At 45.0% G+C, this 20,603-nt stretch overlaps 2 protein-coding genes across 3 annotated transcripts; one reads left to right on the forward strand and one right to left on the reverse strand.

Annotated features, from left to right (window-relative positions):
* Positions 1-2,019: 2,019 nt before the first annotated feature.
* Positions 2,020-10,588, forward strand: mdkb (midkine b). 2 transcript variants are annotated; one of them, XM_085465024.1, is made up of 5 exons: positions 2,020-2,192; positions 3,760-3,848; positions 5,320-5,490; positions 6,676-6,834; positions 10,114-10,588. In XM_085465024.1, exons 1-5 carry the CDS (start codon positions 2,035-2,037, stop codon positions 10,131-10,133), a joined length of 597 nt encoding a protein of 198 aa, XP_085321150.1. In that variant the 5' UTR covers positions 2,020-2,034; the 3' UTR covers positions 10,134-10,588. The 2 variants fall into 2 exon arrangements, with proteins under 2 accessions (XP_085321150.1, XP_085321151.1); XM_085465025.1 differs by lacking the exon at positions 2,020-2,192 and adding an exon at positions 2,933-3,059.
* chrm4b (cholinergic receptor, muscarinic 4b) lies at positions 10,302-19,079 on the reverse strand. The gene is made up of 3 exons (XM_085465023.1): positions 18,828-19,079; positions 17,090-17,982; positions 10,302-11,862 (listed from the first exon to the last, which is right to left on the reverse strand). The coding sequence occupies exons 1-3, from the start codon at positions 18,940-18,942 to the stop codon at positions 11,449-11,451; spliced, it is 1,422 nt and encodes a 473-aa protein (XP_085321149.1). The 5' UTR covers positions 18,943-19,079; the 3' UTR covers positions 10,302-11,448.
* Between the last annotated feature and the right edge of the window lie 1,524 nt (positions 19,080-20,603).

Raw genomic sequence — 20,603 nt, forward strand, 5'->3', positions numbered from 1 at the left:
ACAATCTCACGCTTTGTGCTGCATCCAGTGGGCGTCTGTTTCCTGTCAGCACTCACCTGTGGTTTTTAACCCCGCCTCCTCCTCAGGTGTCAGGCTGTCCCGTCACTGAAGAAAACACCACCTGTGTCAGCTTACCTGAGCCCGCAAGAACCAGAGCGCTGTCCCCAAAACCTGGGATGGGCTGAAGTCACTGCAGGTCTCACTGATAATGTGAAGTTGATTAAAAACATGATAATATTTTGAAGATACAGAACAAAGACACAACTTTTAAAAAGCCATTTGACAAAAATAAAACATAAGAAAGAGAAAAACCAACATGACAAAGAAAAAAATGCAACACAACAAACTGAGACGTTCAGCAGATCCAGACTTTGTCAGCACAGCCGGAAACGTCGACCTGCTTCCGGCACCAGGAACAGGAAACATGACGCAAGCTGGGCTGTTAACAGTAATTCAGCCGCTTCTTGAGCGGCGTTTGCAGCCTGAGGTTGGTGCTTCTGCCTCACCTGAGAGCCGTTAGCAGCCAAACAGGAAAGGCCCTTCCATCAGCGTCCATCGTGGATCCTCTTTTATTTTCAGCGTGTGTGTTCCCCTCCGCATCAGCTGTCAGAAATGCTCAATGCTCTATCAGGTTCTGCAGATGACGCCTGAAGGTGGCGCTGCACTCTGTCGGCCTCACGGAGGCCTGTAAAGCATTTCTGCTGGTTTTAAAACTCGATCATTGTGTTATTAGGTCGTTACTGATGAACAGCTCCTCGCTCTTTTTGTGCTTTAGTCTAACATCTGACCAAATCAGTTCAATAAGAAAAACAACACCAAAGCACCGAGATTTTGCTTTAGTGAAACCTTTTGTGTTTTTACATAAAGAGAAATCTTCAGAAACCTGGACGTCATAAAGCGTCTGACACTTCGATTAGTGACACTCGTGTTTTACACACAGACTCATAATCACCGTTCACGCAGATGAAATAAAGTCTGTTTCACGACTGTTAGAAGTGAAAGAGAACAGCAGAGAAACCCACTGACACTAAACTCTCGTGGAGTCCTGAGGGCGGAGGAGGACCTGACGGAGCACAGGTTTCGTCTCCAGCTGCAGTTGTTGTGCCAAAAAGTGATTTCCAATGTTTTTGTGTATTTTTTATGTGTAATATCTTTACGTATGTTGGTAAACGGACAAAGAGCTTTTATACAGAATAAAATTATCTTCATAACGCTGTGTTATTGTACTGACATTGTAACCAATCCGCTCCTTTATCCCCACTTAAAATGTTTTTACTGAACTGTCGTAATGTCGCTTCTGTCCTCTTGGTCAGCTTACTCTGACAAAAGACGTTTTTAATGTTAATGAGATTTGTTTTAACGGCATAAATAAAGGTTCTATAAAAGTCGCTGCCAAAAACTGATCGCAGCTTCTACACGGATGTTGTTTGTGGCTCCAGATGACTTTATGTCATCCATAAGCGATGCATTTGACATGTTTCACATGTTATAGCCCAACAAGTTACTTATAGCAGTTTGATACGAGCAATCAGTTTTTGGCGCACCGTAACAGGGGCTTCCACGCGTGACTGAGCCATCAGCGCGCCTCGGCTCGGCTTTCACTCTGCTGCCCCTCAGAAGGGCTGAACATCTGGCAGCTCGTGCACAGTTAGCGCGAGCTTACACGTTTCCTTTGTTGTGCTACAGTCAGAGGCAACACCACGGTTACTGTTACCACACAGAACAAAGACGCGCGCCACCATCAGGCTGTGGAACACGTTGCCATGTTCACTCTGACCCAAGAAGTTTCAAATCGTCATGTTTTTAAAAAGTATCCCATTACTTTTGTAGTTAGATTCCTTCTTGCTGCTGGCAACACGAACAGTTTCTCTTTGTTTTTTAAGAAGAGTTGCCTCGTGCCCTTTCACCCACACCGAGTGTTTCCTAGAAGCCGTTCCACCTGAAACTCACCTGAAAGTCACCTGACACGCGTCTGTGGGCTGACGCGCACTCCACTCCGCAAACATTCACGCACACATTCTGCATTTCATGTAAATGAGCGGAGCTTGTTTTGTTCCTGGAGACTGGATTAAAGTGTGTGATGTCACCGTGCGCGTGCGCGTGCACGCGAGGGGTTGTTCGGGAGCTGCAGCTGAAGCAGCGACAGAAAGCGAGACTGCACCGCGCGACCGGCCGCTCCTCTCCAGCCCGAAGTAAGTGTTTGTGCCCATACTTCTGTTTTCACACTTTAGGTTATTCTGCTGCTGCGGCTCATCGGCGACGCGACGCGCTTGTTTGCTTGTTTGTTTAGCTTCAGTTTAATCTTGTTGTTTGTTTACTCTTGAATGTGAAGGAAGGAAAGGCAGCAAGGGATTAAGGAAGGAGCCGAAACAAAGACATGAGACAGAAACGGGAGCGAAGGAATCAGAAGAAAGACAGGAAGCGGAACGAAAGCTCGTTTTACTCAAAGCTTTACGTTTTTGACTCGTCTGGAGCGTCTCTCTCCAAGTCACCTGTGTGCGCTCTGATTGGCTGCGGGCAGGTGAGGGGTTCGTGCGCGCGGCCTCCGGTCGGCCTCCGGATGCCAGAATGAACCCCGAGATCCAGGAGGAAGTTCTCCTGATGTCGCCCCTGCTCCTGAACCAGAGGGAGCATCCCACTGCTTTTCTTTGTTTTCTGATGCAAATACGTTTCCATTCAGGGCGGGGGGCGGAGGGGGCTCCTCGGGGGTGGCACAGAATCTGTGTTAGGCTTTAGAGAAATGAAACCAGGCTAGAAGAGGCTTTGTTTTGGGCCAATGAATCAGTATTCTTTTGAGGGGAACTCTAAAGAGCTCATTCAGACGCTGCTCGGTCGCCCCCTCCCTCCCCCTCCTCCTCCTCTTCATTGATGGGGGGCAGACTGGAGACCTGCTGAGAGCCGGTTCTCTCCTCATAAAAGGCCGCAGGAGGAGCGAGAGGAGCAGGATTTGCTGTGCCAGCTGACATGTGAAAGAGGACCATTGCTTTAATGGAGGCTGAAAGAGGAGTCTGTCATCTCGCAGCACAATGACAGCAGCGAGGGAGAGCAGGGCCTTCTGGGTAATTGACTCTCTCTCTTTGGAGGCTGCTCTCCATTTGTCCCCCGAGCCGACGGCTGCTGTTGCTGTGTGATGATCGCTGCCGTCAAACACCAAAGGAACGTGCTAATCCTGCAGCACACCACAGATACGTGCAAAACAACAGCCGAGTGTGTGTGTGTGCGCTGACAGCAGCTTCTGCATACATTAGCCCACTTTCATAATCCCACTGCTGCTGCTCTCACTACAATAGCCAGATTACTGGGCTGAGGCGCTGTGATACGGGAGGAGGTGAAAAGATTTGGTTTGGTCTGAATGTTTGAACCATCTGGCTCGATGACCCGCGTCCAGGCTGCGGATCAGCACACACACCACAACTCAACTCACATTCCTGTTTCAGCACAGACAGAAGTCCTGCTTTTCCAGCTCTTTGTATTTTGGCTGTGGATTCGTGTCTCTGTGATTCTGTGTTTGTGTTTCTGCGTAGTTGCTCTCGTGCTTCTTTGTGGCTTCGCTGTAGCCTTTCCGTGTCTCTGTCTCGCCACGTGGCTCTTACTCGATCGGCTGCAAACATTAGAAACAAATGGAAGGTGTGGTTGTTCGTGGCAGCGCGTCCAGGCCTCTGGCTGCAGGGTGTCCACCTCGTTCTCACTGCTTGTGTTTGACTGACGTTGTATTGTGATGAATAATGTGTAAGTGTGAGTGTGTTTTTGTTTCTGCAGAATGCGAAGTTTGTTCTCAGTGACGCTGCTGCTGCTCCTGGCCCTGACGCTCACCGCTGAGGCCAGCAAAAGAGCCAAACATCACAAAGGTGTGGCTGTCCTTCATGTTCTGTCACCACACCGGGAAAGTCAAGTTTCTCTTCTTCTTCTTTTGTTAAAAAAAGTGCATTCCCAGGAATGCCTGTCACCACAGCAGGCATGCACTCAAGTAAAGCATTAAAGGTTAACGAGCATGAAAAACAAGTTTTTCCTGTCGGAAAACATCCAAAAAACGCTCTTACCAGTTTTCATCTTTAAATTCCAGACTAACTCAGGCAAAGCTTTCCCTTCTGCTTTAGTAATGATCTTTGTGTAAATGACTGGAATATAGTGACTGTGAAGCATTCAGTCCAGAGAGCTGCTGGAGACTAAAGAGGAAAAAGTTTCACGAAATGGACAAAAACACAATAAGACGTGTTTCAGGTGCAGCTGAGCTCGGCTGTCAACAGATTTGTTTTTCTCAGCGTCTCATGCTGATGTACAGGAGCTCTCCCCATACGGAAAAGAAATAGTAAAAACTTATATGTGATTACTCATGAAAGTGGCCACTTTCTCATTACTTTCATACATTGTTTTAGGAAGTATCCAAAACATACAAGTTTCATTATATAATTTTTCAAGGGATCTTATATCTGGTTTCACTCTTGTATGCTTTTCATACAAGTTTCACACAAGACAGATACAAACTTTATAAGATTCATATATATCTTTTCCATATGGGTAAGCTCTCACTCTATTTAAATATGACATTTGATGACCTCGCTGCACTTTAATGACGGTATAAAGCCGTGGTTTGACCACCACTGGGATAGTTTCCGGGTTTTTCCAAGACTAGCTGCACAGGCAGCGGGCTGGAATACAACAGGAAACAAAAATCTGTTTGAGATCATAAAGCGATGCAAATGCAACGACCTGCAGAAGCTCACGTTAACATCCAGCTGAAGCAGACAGTGATGTTGTTGCTGTGAGCGGAGTCGTTTTCATCACAGCAACGATGTGCAAACGTGTCTGAGCGGGCCGTGGCGGTTTGGAGACAGGTTTCCTCCCACCAGGTGACCTGACCTGTGCAGAGGGTGAGAGTGTTGCAGGTTCATCCTCTGGGCAACTATTTGCTCACTGCAGCTATTTGCAATCAGTTGATGACGGTGCAATCACAGATCATTCCTCGTCACAAGTCCTAGTTTTATTCCAGTGTGACTGAGCTATAAAATCCCTCCTCACCTCACGCTGTCAGCACAAAACAAACATCAAAGAAAGAAACACTCTTCAGATTCAACAGAAACGTCTTTTAAGAGGCAGAAAAGCTAAATTTATCAGAGTGTTCAGTTATCCAGGTGGAATTAAACCACAAGTACAAACCTGTTCTTCTCTTTAGCTGAAACAAAGCAAAATGTTCTGCATGAAAACATTTTATGAGGCCACAAAACGTGAAACAGAAAAATGGCCTCCGGTGTGTTTAAACCATGTTGTGTCAGCGTGTTTGAGCCGCTGCAGGTGTCTGACCAACTCTCTGCTCAGCAGGCAGGCATGACAAGTCCCGGACGACCTCCGAGTGCTCCCCTGCAGAGACTCGGTACGGGAAGTGCATACCTGAACACGGAGACTGCGGGGACGGTGTGAGAGATGCCACCTGCAAAGATCGCACCGACAAGATTCCCTGCAAGATCCCCTGCAACTGGAAGAAGGACATCAGTAAGACTCCACACAGCTGACACCACACAGGGCAGAGCTCCTCCGGATGGTCACAGGGTGGAGCTCAAGACACAAACTCTAACATCTACACATTTACACTCGGGGTTCGCTGCCCTATTAAACGCTCTGAATTTATCTCCAGGACATGATTTCTCCTCTAAAAGACAAAAAGCTCCAATAATGCATTTTATTGTCTTTGATTTAAAACAGTCAAACTACTCTTTCAAGGATGTTTGATATAAAGGAAGGTTGGAGATTGGCCTATAATTAGCTAAGACTGCTGGGTCTAGAGATGCTTTTTGAGTAAAGGTGTAACTACAGCCAGCTTGAAGGCCTGTGGTACATAGCCGATCATTAGAGATAGGTTGATCATATTTAAGATCGAAGCATTAATTTTAAATTAGTTTTGTAAGAATGGGGCCTAAAAGACACGTTGATGGTTTGGAGGAAGTAATTATTGAAGTTAACTCAGTATTCTTAAACTTAGTTACAGCGCTTTCAGAAAGACGTCTACTGTGATCAAGTCTACTCCCCACTGCTGTGTAATCAATTATTGTAAATGTAAATGTTATCAGGAAATGATCAGACAGGAGAGTGGGTGGGTTCTGACAACACCCCCGAATGACTCGGGGGTGTTGATTCATTTAAAACAACACAATCATCCTGCTGCAACCAGGTTTCTGTCAGGCAGAGTAAATTGATCTGTTGATCAATTATTAAGTCATGTACTAACAGAGACTTGGAGGAGAGAGACCTAATATTTAATAATCCACATTTCACAGTTTCACTCTTCGGTGCAGAGGTGGATCTTTCGTGCTTCTCCAAAAATATTTCATATTTCTTACTAAAATCACTGAATGACCCTGTGAAGCCATGAAATAACCACCAGGAAACTCAAATGTTTCAAAACGGGTGTTTATTGAAAGAAAAGATTCAATCTCATTTTGAATAAATGAGCTGTAATTGTATTATTTTTTCTACATTTGGCATTTTTGTGACTTTATTCAGGTTTTATAGAATAAAAGAAAAATCCCACTGATGATTCAGAGAAGTCAAAAAGTCATGTAAATGTGCCAATCAATGAAAAATGAATCAATTTAAATGAAGCTGGCAGCGATGCGTCTGGGAGGCAGAGGGGGGAACGTGCGGCGGCTTTGTGGGTTCAAAGTTCAAATCTTCTTTCAGGTGACTGCAAGTACAAGTTTGGGCCGTGGGGAAACTGCGACGCCACCACCAACACCAAGACCCGATCAGGGACGCTGAAGCGAGCGCTGTTCAACGCCGAGTGCCAGGCCACCGTCAAGGTGTCCAAACCCTGCTCCCCCAAAGTGAAGAAGGTCAAAGGTGAGAGTCCTCAGTAACCTTTAACAGTCACTGCAACAGACGACGACACGATCAAGTCACGTGTAGCTTCTGATGATGCTTTCGTAGCAATACTGTGCAGCACCGTCGTGATAAAAATAAAAAAGCCACGTTGAGCTCAGACGCCACCAACATCGAGAAAATGGAGGAGGAGCTTAATGATGCCGTTGGTGTGCAGTCAGAGGCGGATCCTTCACTCTTATACAGAGACGAAAGGTTTTAGAAAGGATTTCAGGCGAGTAAAGCAAAGAGAACATTTGACTTTGTGTTTGTAAAGCAGCCACAAGTTGCCAAAAATCGCTGTTTCTGCAAACCTGATCAGAATCTCTGAGCGTTTACAAAAACTACACTGAAGTTCTGAAGGAGGCAGGGCTAAAGGCCAGGTGAAGGTGGCTCACCTGGTTCAGCTGGAAACTCACGTGCACAAGGCTGCAGTTTCCACGTTATACTGTCAGATAAAGACTCAACAATAATACTCTGAAAACCAGCAGGAGACAAAAAAGTTTCTCTAAAAAAGGAGTTTTTCCTTCCCACTGTCCTACTTGCTCATAGGAGGTCGTATGATTGTTGGGTTTTTCTGTGTGTATTATAGTAGCGTCTACCTTACAATACAAAGCACCTTAAGGTGACTGTTGATGTCATTTGGCGCTAAATACAGGGGGTCAGTGTTGACATTGTGGAGGACTATAAATACCTTGGAGTACACATTGACAATAAACTGGACTGGGCTAAAAACACCACAGCACTTTACAGGAAGGGCCAGAGTCGTCTCTATTTTTTGAGGCGACTGAGGTCCTTCAACATCTGCCAGAAAATGCTGAGGATTTTCTATGAGTCTGTGGTGGCCAGTGCGATCCTCTATGCTGTTGCATGCTGGGGGAGCAGGCTGAGGGTCGCAGATGCCAACAGACTTAATAAACTGATCCGTAAGGCCAGCAATGTTGTGGGGATGGAGCTGGACTCCCTCAAGGTGGTGTCGGAGAGGCGGATGCTGTCCAAGATAAAGACAATGTTGGATAACACCTCCCACCCACTCCATGACATGTTGGTCAGTCACAGGAGCACGTTCAGTGAGAGACTGAGATTACCCATGATGCACCACTGAACGACACAGGAAATCATTCCTGCCTGTGGCCATCTCCCTGTACAACGCATCCACTTAACACACTGTTTGCTGCTACAACTACACATGTTTCTTTTCCAAATATTTATTTATAAGTGACTTATGTATGTATGTATGTATGTATATATATGTATATATTGTACTATTCTTAGTTAGCGTATTGTCTGTCTTGTCTTAATGTTGGTTTAAAATGGAGCACTGTAACAAAAAATGATTTCCCCCAGGGATCAATAAAGTATTCTGATTCTGATTCTGATTCTGATAAATACAGTGGAGCAAAAAAGTATTTAGTCAGCCACCGATTGTGCAAGTTCCCCCACCTAAAATGATGACAGAGGTCAGTAATTTGCACCAGAGGTACACTTCAACTGTGAGAGACAGAATGTGAAAAATAAATCCATGAATCCACATGGTAGGATTTGTAAAGAATTTATTGGTAAATCAGGGTGGAAAATAAGTATTTGGTCAATAACAAAAATACAACTCAATACTTTGTAACATAACCTTTGTTGGCAATAACAGAGGTCAAACGTTTACTATAGGTCTTTACCAGGTTTGCACACACAGTAGCTGGTATTTTGGCCCATTCCTCCATGCAGATCTTCTCGAGAGCAGTGATGTTTTGGGGCTGTCGCCGAGCAACACGGACTTTCAACTCCCGCCACAGATTTTCTATGGGGTTGAGGTCTGGAGACTGGCTAGGCCACTCCAGGACTTTCAAATGCTTCTTACGGAGCCACTCCTTTGTTGCCCGGGCGGTGTGTTTTGGATCATTGTCATGTTGGAAGACCCAGCCTCGTTTCATCTTCAAAGTTCTCACTGATGGAAGGAGGTTTTGGCTCAAAATCTCACGATACATGGCCCCATTCATTCTGTCCTTAACACGGATCAGTCGTCCTGTCCCCTTGGCAGAAAAACAGCCCCATAGCATGATGTTTCCACCCCCATGCTTCACAGTAGGTATGGTGTTCTTGGGATGCAACTCAGTATTCTTCTTCCTCCAAACACGACGAGTTGAGTTTATACCAAAAAGTTCTACTTTGGTTTCATCTGACCACATGACATTCTCCCAATCCTCTGCTGTATCATCCATGTGCTCTCTGGCAAACTTCAGACGGGCCTGGACATGCACTGGCTTCAGCAGCGGAACACGTCTGGCACTGCGGGATTTGATTCCCTGCCGTTGTAGTGTGTTACTGATGGTGACCTTTGTTACTTTGGTCCCAGCTCTCTGCAGGTCATTCACCAGGTCCCCCCGTGTGGTTCTGGGATCTTTGCTCACCGTTCTCATCATCATTTTGACCCCACGGGATGAGATCTTGCGTGGAGCCCCAGATCGAGGGAGATTATCAGTGGTCTTGTATGTCTTCCATTTTCTGATGATTGCTCCCACAGTTGATTTTTTCACACCAAGCTGCTTGCCTATTGTAGATTCACTCTTCCCAGTCTGGTGCAGGTCTACAATACTTTTCCTGGTGTCCTTCGAAAGCTCTTTGGTCTTGGCCATGGCGGAGTTTGGAGTCTGACTGTTTGAGGCTGTGGACAGGTGTCTTTTATACAGATGATGAGTTCAAACAGGTGCCATTCATACAGGTAACGAGTGGGGGACAGAAAAGCTTCTTACAGAAGACGTTACAGGTCTGTGAGAGCCAGAGATTTTCCTTGTTTGAGGTGACCAAATACTTATTTTCCACCCTGATTTACCAATAAATTCTTTACAAATCCTACCATGTGGATTCATAGATTTTTTTTTTTCACATTCTGTCTCTCACAGTTGAAGTGTACCTCTGGTGCAAATTACTGACCTCTGTCATCATTTTAGGTGGGGGAACTTGCACAATCCGTGGCTGACTAAATACTTTTTTGCCCCACTGTAAAGTTGAATTGAATTAAAAACCTGTTTCTTACTCGTGCTCCAAGCATCTGAGCTCTGAGCCATAACGCCGTCTCCCAGAGATCTGATTGGTCAGTAGGTGTTGCTAACCTGAAGCATTAGCTGCTGAGGCCGGTCGGCAGCACCTTCAGATTCAGACCTGATGATAAAACCTGATCTTCCTCGCCTCCACCAGAGCAAACGTGCGGGATTCATCATGGGGAACGATGTTGTAACATGAATGTCTGATGCTTTGCTTCCTCAGGCGAGAAGAAGTCCAACTGAAGGATGTACCGCGACAGAAGACGGCGGCGTTTCGTCCTCTTCCTCAACGATCGTCTTCCCTCCTTTGAATACACAAAATGAGAGACTCCTCCAAAACACACCGACCGCCTCTCCTTGCTTTTGATTCTTGTTTTTCTGGTTTCTGATTTGATGTTTTTCTGGATTAAAGCTTTTCCGACACTGTCCCGCTAGATGATGAGAATAATCCTCGTAGCTGATAGTTTGTTAACCATTACACTGAGATAGTCCTAAAGCTTGTACAGTAGCCACCTGTGAATTCAGACTAAACTGGACGCTGGTCCTCACGGGATCGTCACGAGTTTGTTTGTAGGCGAGTTTAGTTTTAAAGAATCTGAGAAAATCCTCTATGAAATCTATTTTTTAAACTATAGATTATTGTTGCTGCAGGATGAAACTGTACAAATAAGCAAAATAAAGACTGTACATTGCTTTGGTGAAGACTCTGGCGTGATTACTGGTGCACAGACACGATGGCTGTCATAATAATAAAAGGTTCGTGCATATTCAAGAACGGGGTTCAGTTTGGAGGCACAAATCACAAGCTTTGTTCACTACAGGAACTCAGTGACCCGAATCTTTAAGCAGACAGATCGACTTCTCCACATTTAAAGTGTCGGTAAGTTCTCCAGGAGTTCCTCAGGGTTCTATTCTCGGTCCTCTACAGTTTCAACTAAAAACACAAAAATCTGCTTTAACTCTGCTTCTGGTCTCCACCAAGCAACCTCTGAGGCAACCAAAGTCCACTAGAGGCTCCAGCAGAGTCATAGACTTTCATGTTAAAACTTTCTACCAGAAATAAGCATGTTCACAGCCTTAAACGTGTTTCTTAGCAGTAATGACGCTGTTTTATTTCCTTTATTGTGCTGCATCTACCAAACACTTTCTTAATAATAAAGATGAACAGTAGCTGCAGCCTTGACAGCATTTATGCCTTGTTACATCAGTCACTGCTCATTAAACACATCATGGAGAAGCAGCAGGAAGTAGATGGATTAATTAACTACATAAACATCAAACATTTACAGCCCAAATTGTGATAAGAGGCCATGTCATCTGAGCTGGAAATGGAGACATGATGGCATTATCTGCTTTGATTTAAGGACGTTTTGCACCACCGGCTGTTTGTCAGACCAACCACTGAGCTGCAAGGATGGAAACAACCTTTTGTTCTCATTTGTTTTGCCCATCTTAAATCTCCTTCTACATTTAGATGGAAACCTGCGATAGGACCAAACTCCATGAAAGGAAAGCAAAAGCCAGCTGCCAAAAACAAAACAAAAACGCACCAGTGCTGTTACAGCCGCCTGCAGCGGCAGCGCAGGAGGCTGCAGAAGGTTTTTCTGAAGGTCACGTTGCACAGGGCATAGCAGCCGGGGTTGACAGTGCTGTTCACGTAGCACAGCCAGTATCCTGTGGTCCACAGGGCGTCAGGAATGCGGCAATGGCAGAAGGCAGCAACAACGGCCATGACATTGTACGGCGTCCAGGTGAGGACAAATACCAGGATGATGGCCAGGATGGTCCTCGTGACCCTCCTCTCCCTCGCCATCACTCGCTGCCGCCTCCTCTCATGTGAGCTGATGTCGGGGCAGGAGGAGAAGACTGCCGAGGCCGCCCTGTGGAGGTCAGCGTTGAATGAGTCTTCAGATTCAGTCTTGTTGTGGTCTTCGTCTCCGGTGGGTTTGACAGCAGTTTGAGAGGGATGCTTCTGAGGAGACAAACAAGCCACCTTCACTTCTTTTCATCAGGCGGCCTTACAACCAATCTCTCTATTTGGATTGAACAGGGAGCCAATATAGTAGACACATGCTCTCTTTGCATTCTTTGTCCATTCTCTTGCCTTTTAGACTACAGCCATCTTTGGGAGGTAGAGCAGGTCATCTTAGAGTCATTTAAATGACTCCAAGGTTTCCTTACAGTGTCACTGAAGGCTGAAGTAATGCTATCCAGAGGAAGCGTCTGGCTTCATAAGGCATTTCTAAGATTTAGTACAATAACCTCAGTTTGATCTGAATTAAGAAGCAGAAAGTTAGCGGCCATCCAGGTCTTTATGTCTTTAAGACATTCCTGCAGTTTAACTCATTGGTGTGTGTTATCTGGCTTCATGGACAGATAGAGCTGGGTGTCATCTGCATAGCAGTGTAAATGTATGCTATGTCTTCTAATGATGCTGCCTAAGGGAAGCATGTATAATGTAAACAGAATTGGTCCTAGCACTGAACCCTGTGGAACTCCATAATTAACCTCAGTGTGTGAAGAGGACTCTCCATTTACATGCACAAACTGGAGTCTATTAGATAGATATGATACAAACCACTGCAGCACAGTACCTGTAATACCTACAGCATGTTCTAATCGCTCTAATAGGATATTATGGTCGACAGTATCGAACGCTGCACTGAGGTCTAGCAGGACAAGCACAGAGATGAGTCCACTGTCAGAGGCCATAAGAAGATCATTTGTAACCTTCACTAAAGCTGTTTCTGTGCTGTGATGAGCTCTGAAACCTGACTGAAACTCTTCAAATAAACCATTCCTCTGCAGATGATCTGTTAGCTGTTTGACAACTACTCTTTCAAGGATGTTTGATATAAAGGAAGGTTGGAGATTGGCCTATAATTAGCTAAGACTGCTGGGTCTAGAGATGCTTTTTGAGTAAAGGTTTAACTACAGCCAGCTTGAAGGCCTGTGGTACATAGCCGATCATTAGAGATAGGTTGATCATATTTAAGATCGAAGAATTAATTAATGGCAGGACTTCTTTGAGCAGTTTTGTAGGAATGGGGTCTAAAAGACACGTTGATGGTTTGGAGGAAGTAATTATTGAAGTTAACTCAGAAAGATCAATTGGAGAAAAAGAGTCTAACTTAATATCAATGGTACTAAGAGTAGCTGTAGATAATATTACATCTGTGGGATGATTATTGGTAATTTTTTCTCTAATGATAAAAATTTTATTTGTGAAGAAGTTCATGAAGTCATTACTAGTTAACGTTAAAGGGATGGTTGGCTCAAAAGAGCTCTGACTGTTTGTCAGCCTGGCTACAGTGCTGAAGAGAAACCTGGGGTTGTTCTTATTTTCTTCAATCAGTGATGAATAGTAAGATGTTCTGGCTTTGCGGAGGGCTTTCTTATAAAGCAGCAAACTATTTCTCCAGGCTAAATGATGATCCTCTAAATTTGTGACACGCCATTTCCTCTCCAGATTACGAGTCATCTGCTTTAGGCTACGTGTTTGAGAATTATACCACGGAGTCAGGTACTTCTGATTAGAGACCTTCGTTTTCACAGGAGCTACAGTATCCAGAGTCGTACGCAGTGAGGAGGTGAAATTATTAACAAGATGATCGACCTCTGTTGGAGCAGCGTTCAGATAGCTGCTCTGCTCTGTGTTGGTACAGGGCATTGAAGATGATAACAGTGGGTGGATTATATTCTTAAACTTAGTTACAGCGCTTTCAGAAAGACATCTACTGTGATAAAGTCTCTCCACCGCTGTGTAATCAATTATTGTAAATGTAAATGTTATCAGGAAATGATCAGACAGGAGAGGGTTTTCAGGAAACACTGTTAAATGTTCAGGTTCGATGCCATATGTTAAAACAAGATCTAGAGTGTGATTAAAGTGGTGGGTGGGTTCTTTTACATTTTGACAGAAGCCAATTGAGTCTAATAACAGACTAAATGCCATGTTGAGGCTGTCATTTTTAGCATCTACATGGATGTTAAAATCACCCACAATAATTATTTTATCTGAGCTCAGAACTAAATTAGATATAAAGTCTGAGAAATCAGACAGAAACTCTGTGTAAGGCCCAGGTGGACGATAGATGATAACAAGTAAGACTGGTTTCTGAGTTTCACAGCTAGGGTGGACAATGTTAAGCATCAGGCTTTCAAATGAATTAAAAGTCTGTCATGGTCTTTCATTAATTAATAGGCTGGTGTGAAAAATTGCTGCCACACCTCCCCCTCGGCCTGTGCTTCGAGGTTTCTGGTAGTTAGAATGACTCGGGGGTGTTGATTCATTTAAACTAACATAATCATCCTGCTGCAACCAGGTTTCTGTAAGGCAGAGTAAATCAATTTGTTGATCAATTATTAAGTCATGTACTAACAGAGACTTGGAGGAGAGAGACCTAATATTTAATAATCCACATTTCACTGTGTTACTCTTTGGTTCAGATGTGGATACTGTATTGTTCTTTCTTTGTGATTGTTTATGTTTAAGTTGTTTGTTGCTGGTTTTTAGTTTGTTTTTTGTCTGTTTGGGAGCTGACACAGTCTCTATGGAGATGGGTTTTTGGGGGGGTAGCAGGAGGAGAGAAGCTGCAGAGAGGCGTGTAAGACTGCAACTCTGCTTCCTGGTCCCAACTCTGGATAGTCATATTTTGGGGGGTTTAATAAATTTGTCCATATTTCTAGAAATGAGAGCTGCTCCATCCAAAGTGGGATGGATGCCGTCTCTCCTAACAAGACCAGGTTTCCTCCAGAAGGTTTGCCAATTATCTATGAAGCCCACATCGTTTCTGGGACACCACTCAGACAGCCAGCGATTTAAGGAGAACATGCGGCTAAACATGTCACTCCTGGTCTGATTGGGGAGGGGACCAGAGAAAACTACAGAGTCCGACATTGTTTTGGCAAAGTTGCACACCGATTCAATATTGATTTTAGTGACCTCCGATTGGCGTAACCGGGTGTCATTACTGCCGACGTGAATTATGATTTTACTGAATTTACGTTTACCCTTAGCCAGCAGTTTTAAATTTCCTTCAATGTCGCCTGCTCTGGCCCCTGGAAGACAATTGACTATGGTTGCCGGTGTCTCTAGCTTCACATGTCTGAGAACAGAATCACCAATTACCAGAGTTTGACCCCCGGCGGGTGTGTCGCCGAGTGGGGAAAAACGGTTAGACACATGAACGGGTTGGTGGTGTACCTGGGGCTTCTGTTTAGGACTATGTTCCTCCTCACAGTCACCCAGCCGCCCTCTTTCCCCAGCTGCTTGGGGTCTGCCAGGGAACAGCTAGCGGGGCCTACGCTATCTTCGGCTGCACCAGCTACAGGGGCCTGGCTAGCTACGGGTGAATGAAGGGTGCGAAGCCGAGTCTCCAATTCAGTAATCCTGGCCTCCAGATTGAGAGGCTGAGGAATAACCTCCAGCACTGTCAGAGTGCTTATTTACAGCCCTAATATCATCTCTTTTCCTCCATAACCTCCGCTCTGACACAAATGTGCTGCAGTGCAGTCACAGATCTGCCATCCGAGTTCCTCGACCCTCCGAGCAGCAGCCCGGACTCTCAGCCAGCCTCCAAATATTTATGCAGAGCTCATTAAAGTGGACAAAATGCCGCGTTTCCTCCTCCGCCTCATAACGATATCATTTTAAACACTAATAAGGAGCTCAGGATCACTCGGCTGCTGTGCTCAGATCAGCTTTATTAATGTCAAAAAAGGCATTTTGTTTGTACCCACACATTCTGCAGCCTGTAAACACTCATAGATATATAGAACAGAAATATGCTTTATTGTGGAAATCCAGGTGTTCCAGCAACAAAGTGACAGGAAGTTGGAGCGTTCAGAAATCGGAAGACACACTGCTGCATGTGAAGGCCCAGCTCAGTGAGCTCAAAGAAATAACTGGAAGAATGATAAATGTCTAAAAATGATCATAATGTGAAGCCTCGCAGCGAGGTCACTGCTCCTCTAACTAAACATGTGACACAATGTGCAGGAAAGTGCAGGACAGGTAAAGATGCCATGGGAACACCAGCCCATCCACATCAACGGGTCAGCAGCTTCAAATTCCTTGGAGTCAACATCACAGAGGACTTCTCCTGGACCCTCACACAGACACTGCTATCAGGAAAGCTCACCAGTAGCTTTACTTCCTGAGGAGGCTGAGGAAGTTTGGCATGAACGCCAACATCACCTCAAATTCTTACAGGTGTGCGATCGAGAGCTTGCTGACGAGCTGCATCACAGTTTGGTACGAAGCTGCTCAGCCAGCAGCCAGAAATCACTACAGAGGGTGGTGAAGGCAGCAGAGCACATCACTGGCACGAGGCTTCCTGCCATTCAGGACATTTATCTCCAGCCTCCATCATCAAGGACCACAGCCACCCAGCACATCAGCTGTTCTCCTTGTTACCATCTGGCAGATGTTACAGGAGTCTGTCTGCTCGGACTACAAGACTAAAAAACAGTTTTTACCACCAAGCCATACGACACCTCAACCACAACACTTAAACACACACACACAGTCCACAGGACGCGCTCAGAAGCTACCTGCAGCTTCACAAGTACTCTGTTTAATCTGCACTGGTCACTCCACTTTATTGTTATTGATATTTATATTTAAAAGTGCAATACTGTAATTTTCTGCTGCTCATTCCTGTGCAATATCCCATCTGCCCCCCCTCACATTCCTGTTTAAGATTTTCTTAATTTAATCACTAGTGTACATATATTTATACATACATATATATATAGTCAGTTAACTGAAAATCTCTTTTTCTTTTACTACATCTTATTAATATTTTGCTCTTTTCTATTTTTCTATATATTTTTTATTATTTTATTTTATTTTTTCTACTATACCATGCTGCTGAGTGACTGCTGCTCATCAAATACATTTCATTGCGATGTTGACCCTGTGCTAATTTGCATATGACAAATAAAACTGAAAACTGCTAGCGAGTTGGCTATGAGCTAAGCTAAGCTAGCGAAACCCTAAAGACGAAGCGAGTAAAGTGCGTGAAGATATGAAAAGCGAAGTTATCTATACGGTTTTTAATAAACTGCTACAAGAACACCACTGTGTGTTGGAACAGGAACAGGAAGTGATACTCTACCGCAGAGAGTGAACAGGAAGTGACAGCGCCCCCTGACAACAACATTAGAGACGGTAAACAGATGAAACACATCCTTACCCAGTGTCTCCAGCTACTCTCGGCCTGCGCTGTATCATCTGGACTTCTACATGTCTTCTTCTTCCTTCTGGTCTTTGGCGTGCAGGACTGGAGCTGGTTTGGGGTCAGGTCTGAGCAGGGGTCACTCGTCCCCATGCCTCGCCGCCTCAGCAGGAAGTCTTTCAAGGAGGGACTGGAAGCCCTGAGAGCACCCTGGTTTGGCATGAGCACACTCATTCGGCTGTAGCTGGCAACTGACAGGTGGCTGTAGAGGCCGATCATGATGATTGCCGGCAGGTAAAAGGAGGGAAGAGTCGTCCCCATAGTAACAGCAGGGCTAACAAGTAGACGGATGTAACACTGATCGTGAGGGACGACGCGCCCGCCCTTATCTGTCTGCCAGGACAGGATGGCGGGAGCCCAGAGAATGAAAGAAAGCAGCCAGGCGGCAGCAATCATCAGGCACGCCATCCTGCCCGTCCGCCGCACTGGGTAGCTGAGCGGTCGCGTCAGGCAAAAGTACCGATCCAGACTGATGAGCAGCAGGTTCAGGACCGAGGCGCTGCTCGCCACGTAGTCAAGGACGAGCCACGCGTCACATAGCACGGGGCCCAGCAGCCAGCGGCCCTGCAGCTTATACAGCGTGTACACGTTCATGGAGAACAGGCCGATGATCAGGTCGGCCACCGCCAGGCTCAGCAGGAAGTAATTGTTGACCATCTGCAGGTGACGGTTCACTTTGATGGACAGGATCACCAAAGTGTTGCCGAGAACGGTGAGGATGCTGAGGGAGGTGGTAACCATGGCAATGAGGACCAGCTGAGCGGTGCTGTACGGATATGGTGGTGAGAGCGGAGGCACACGGGAGGTGTTGACGGAGAGGCGGAGCAAAGTAGGCGTCGGTTCCATGTTTCCTAAAGTCACACACAAGAAGACTTTGAAATTATTGAACTGAAACGAGATCAAAGTGACCACAAAATAATAACAAGTGTTAAAACAGAAAAGACAGCGTTCCTTAAATCAGTCAACACTGAACCGTCAGCCTAGTGTGTGAAATTCAAAGAGTTCCTGATGTACTGGTTATTTTCCCATCAACTCAGGAGATAAAGAGCAAATCAAAGAAGCGAACATCAAATGGTCATCAATGGATGTTAATGACTTTTACTAATATAATTAAAAGAAAGAACTTTGTATACTTGCCCTGAAAATGAATCAGTATCTTCCTGAGAATGATTTCCTCTTCCTCACAGAAGCTGTTTTATTGCAGCTCACACAGAAACGATGAAGCTAAACAGTTTATACGAAGTTCTCCTCGTGCAGGATTTTATTTTCTTGCAGCAAAAACTGAAGATGTTTGAAGTTTATTATAAAGATCTCGTTACATTTAATGCAAAATGTTGAAACTCCTGTGATCATTCCCAAACCTCAGTTTGGACCACATGAAAGATTTAAATGTGCAAAAGGAGCATTCATGTGGAAACGACGGATAAATGTGACAAACTAACGATGAGCTGCAGCTCTGATCAGATACAGTCACAGCTGTGTCACACTCACATCGACATTTACCTGCTCGAGGTGCAGCTTTTGCACTTCTGTGTTATTACCTTGGTAAAAGTACTTTCACTTCAGAGAAATTTCCTCCAGCTCTGAGGAACTGACTGAAAAACACGTTTAAGCCTTCAAAATAAAAGCAGATTTCCTGACAGAATGAACCGGCAGGAGTTGCTGCGAGCGCGTTCAGAGGTTCGGTCCAGCTCACCGGGGGTGTTGGAGCTGCTCAGCTTGCCGCTGTCTGCCTGTCCATCAGTCCATCTGCAGCAGTTTACATGCAGCCTCCGTCCTGACGTCATCAGATGTGGGATGTAATGACACATTAGAGAAGATGAGCCCAGCTTCAGTTACCACCACACGGGTTTTAACTTCATCTTCCTCCCAGCATTACCGTTAGTGAAGACACTGCAGCAGGCACAGAGAAGCAAACGGAAACCTCCAGCACTGTCAGAGTGCTTATTTACAGTCCTAATATCATCTCTTTTCCTCCATGTTATCTGATTAACCTCCGCTCTGACACAAATGTGCTGCAGTGCAGTCACAGATCTGCCATCCGAGTTCCTCGACCCTCCGAGCAGCAGCCCGGACTCTCAGCCAGCCTCCAAATATTTATGCAGAGCTCATTAAAGTGGACAAAATGCCGCGTTTCCTCCTCCGCCTCATAACGATATCATTTTAAACACTAATAAGGAGCTCAGGGTCACTCGGCTGCTGTGCTCAGATCAGCTTTATTACCGTTTTCCTCGAGTGCTTAAACACAGTCCTTGAAACTATGCCTCGTATTCCCCAAACAGTAAACACAAATCCATGACGTCTCACCATATTTCCCAAACATCGTGTTATCAGGTTGAAATGCAGCTCTACACTCAAAACCATTCACCCTGCTGAAAAACCAAACTTTGCCACAGACAGCACACACAAGGCCTCAAAAACACACACACAATAACATAGTCGTACACATTGAACACAAAAAATGCAACCAATGTACAGACGTAGACAAAGGTGGTACCCACAATGGTCCCAGAAATAACTTTAATCTGACAAAAGTAATAATAAATAAAAATTCTATTAATCTTAACCAATGAAAGTTGGACACTGCTTTTCAACCATGCTTCAAATGAATTATTTAAAAAATAAATGCATGAAACAGGCCTGGACAAAAATGATTAAAGGTAAAGGATATAAGACCATCTCCAAGCAGCTAGATGTTCCTGTGACTACAGCTGCACGGCATTCACAAATTTCAGATCCATGGGAGCCAACCTCCCTGGACGCAGGAGGGAAATTGAGATGGATAATCCGAATGGTAACAAAAGAGCGCAGAAAGACTTCTAAAGAGATCCAAGCTGAACTTCATGCTCAAGGAACATCAGTGCCAGATCGCACCATCCGTCGTTGTTTGAGCCAAAGTGGCAGGCGTCGCCTCGGCCTGGAGGTGCACACGACATAAGGCTCTAAAGTAACTCCTCGGAGTGACCACAGGAACGGTTCATAGTGTTCATAGCTCAGGGAAATGGGTGTGCTCTTTGGAAAGTGGCATTATGCTTTTGAAATTTGGCTTCATTAGATTGCTTAAACACTATAACCAATCAAGAAAAACTGTAATCCCAAAGAAGGCATTTTTACCGCCTACCCACACATCCTGAAGCCTGTAAACACTCATAGAAATATAGAACAGAAATATGCTTTATTGTGGAAATCCAGGTGTTCCAGCAGCAGAGTTACAGGAAGTTGCAGCATTCAGAAATCAGAAAACTGCTGCATGTGAAGGCCCAGCTCAGTGAGCTGCCCTCGTGGTTACTGCAGGACTTCATGTTTTAATAATGAAGCTGACAGGTTATCCCAGATAAATGCACCGCGGACATCAGCTGGGCTTCGAACAAGGCTTAAATCATCGAGTCAATAAAGAAAAGATGCAACAAACCACAGATGAAGTTCCATCTCCATAGAGACTGTGTCAGCTCCCAAACAGACAAAAAACAAA

This window comes from Copadichromis virginalis, linkage group LG7, assembly GCF_057382275.1.
Source record: "Copadichromis virginalis isolate Kocher_CV1m ecotype Utaka linkage group LG7, C_Virginalis_male_GT1.1, whole genome shotgun sequence".
NCBI classification, from domain to species: domain Eukaryota; kingdom Metazoa; phylum Chordata; class Actinopteri; order Cichliformes; family Cichlidae; genus Copadichromis; species Copadichromis virginalis.

Excerpts from the sequence above, each read along its gene's own strand:
- chrm4b (XM_085465023.1), bottom strand. The coding sequence starts at position 18,942 with ATGTGTCATTACATCCCACATCTGATGACGTCAGGACGGAGGCTGCAT. Across the intron at positions 17,983-18,827 it reads GAGCAGCTCCAACACCCCCG|GAAACATGGAACCGACGCCT; the intron begins GTGAGCTGGACC and ends GTGTGACTTTAG. Across the intron at positions 11,863-17,089 it reads AGAGTAGCTGGAGACACTGG|AAGCATCCCTCTCAAACTGC; the intron begins GTAAGGATGTGT and ends TTGTCTCCTCAG.
- mdkb (XM_085465024.1), top strand. The coding sequence starts at position 2,035 with ATGAGCGGAGCTTGTTTTGTTCCTGGAGACTGGATTAAAGTGTGTGAT. Across the intron at positions 3,849-5,319 it reads AAGAGCCAAACATCACAAAG|GCAGGCATGACAAGTCCCGG; the intron begins GTGTGGCTGTCC and ends TCTGCTCAGCAG. Across the intron at positions 6,835-10,113 it reads CAAAGTGAAGAAGGTCAAAG|GCGAGAAGAAGTCCAACTGA; the intron begins GTGAGAGTCCTC and ends TTGCTTCCTCAG.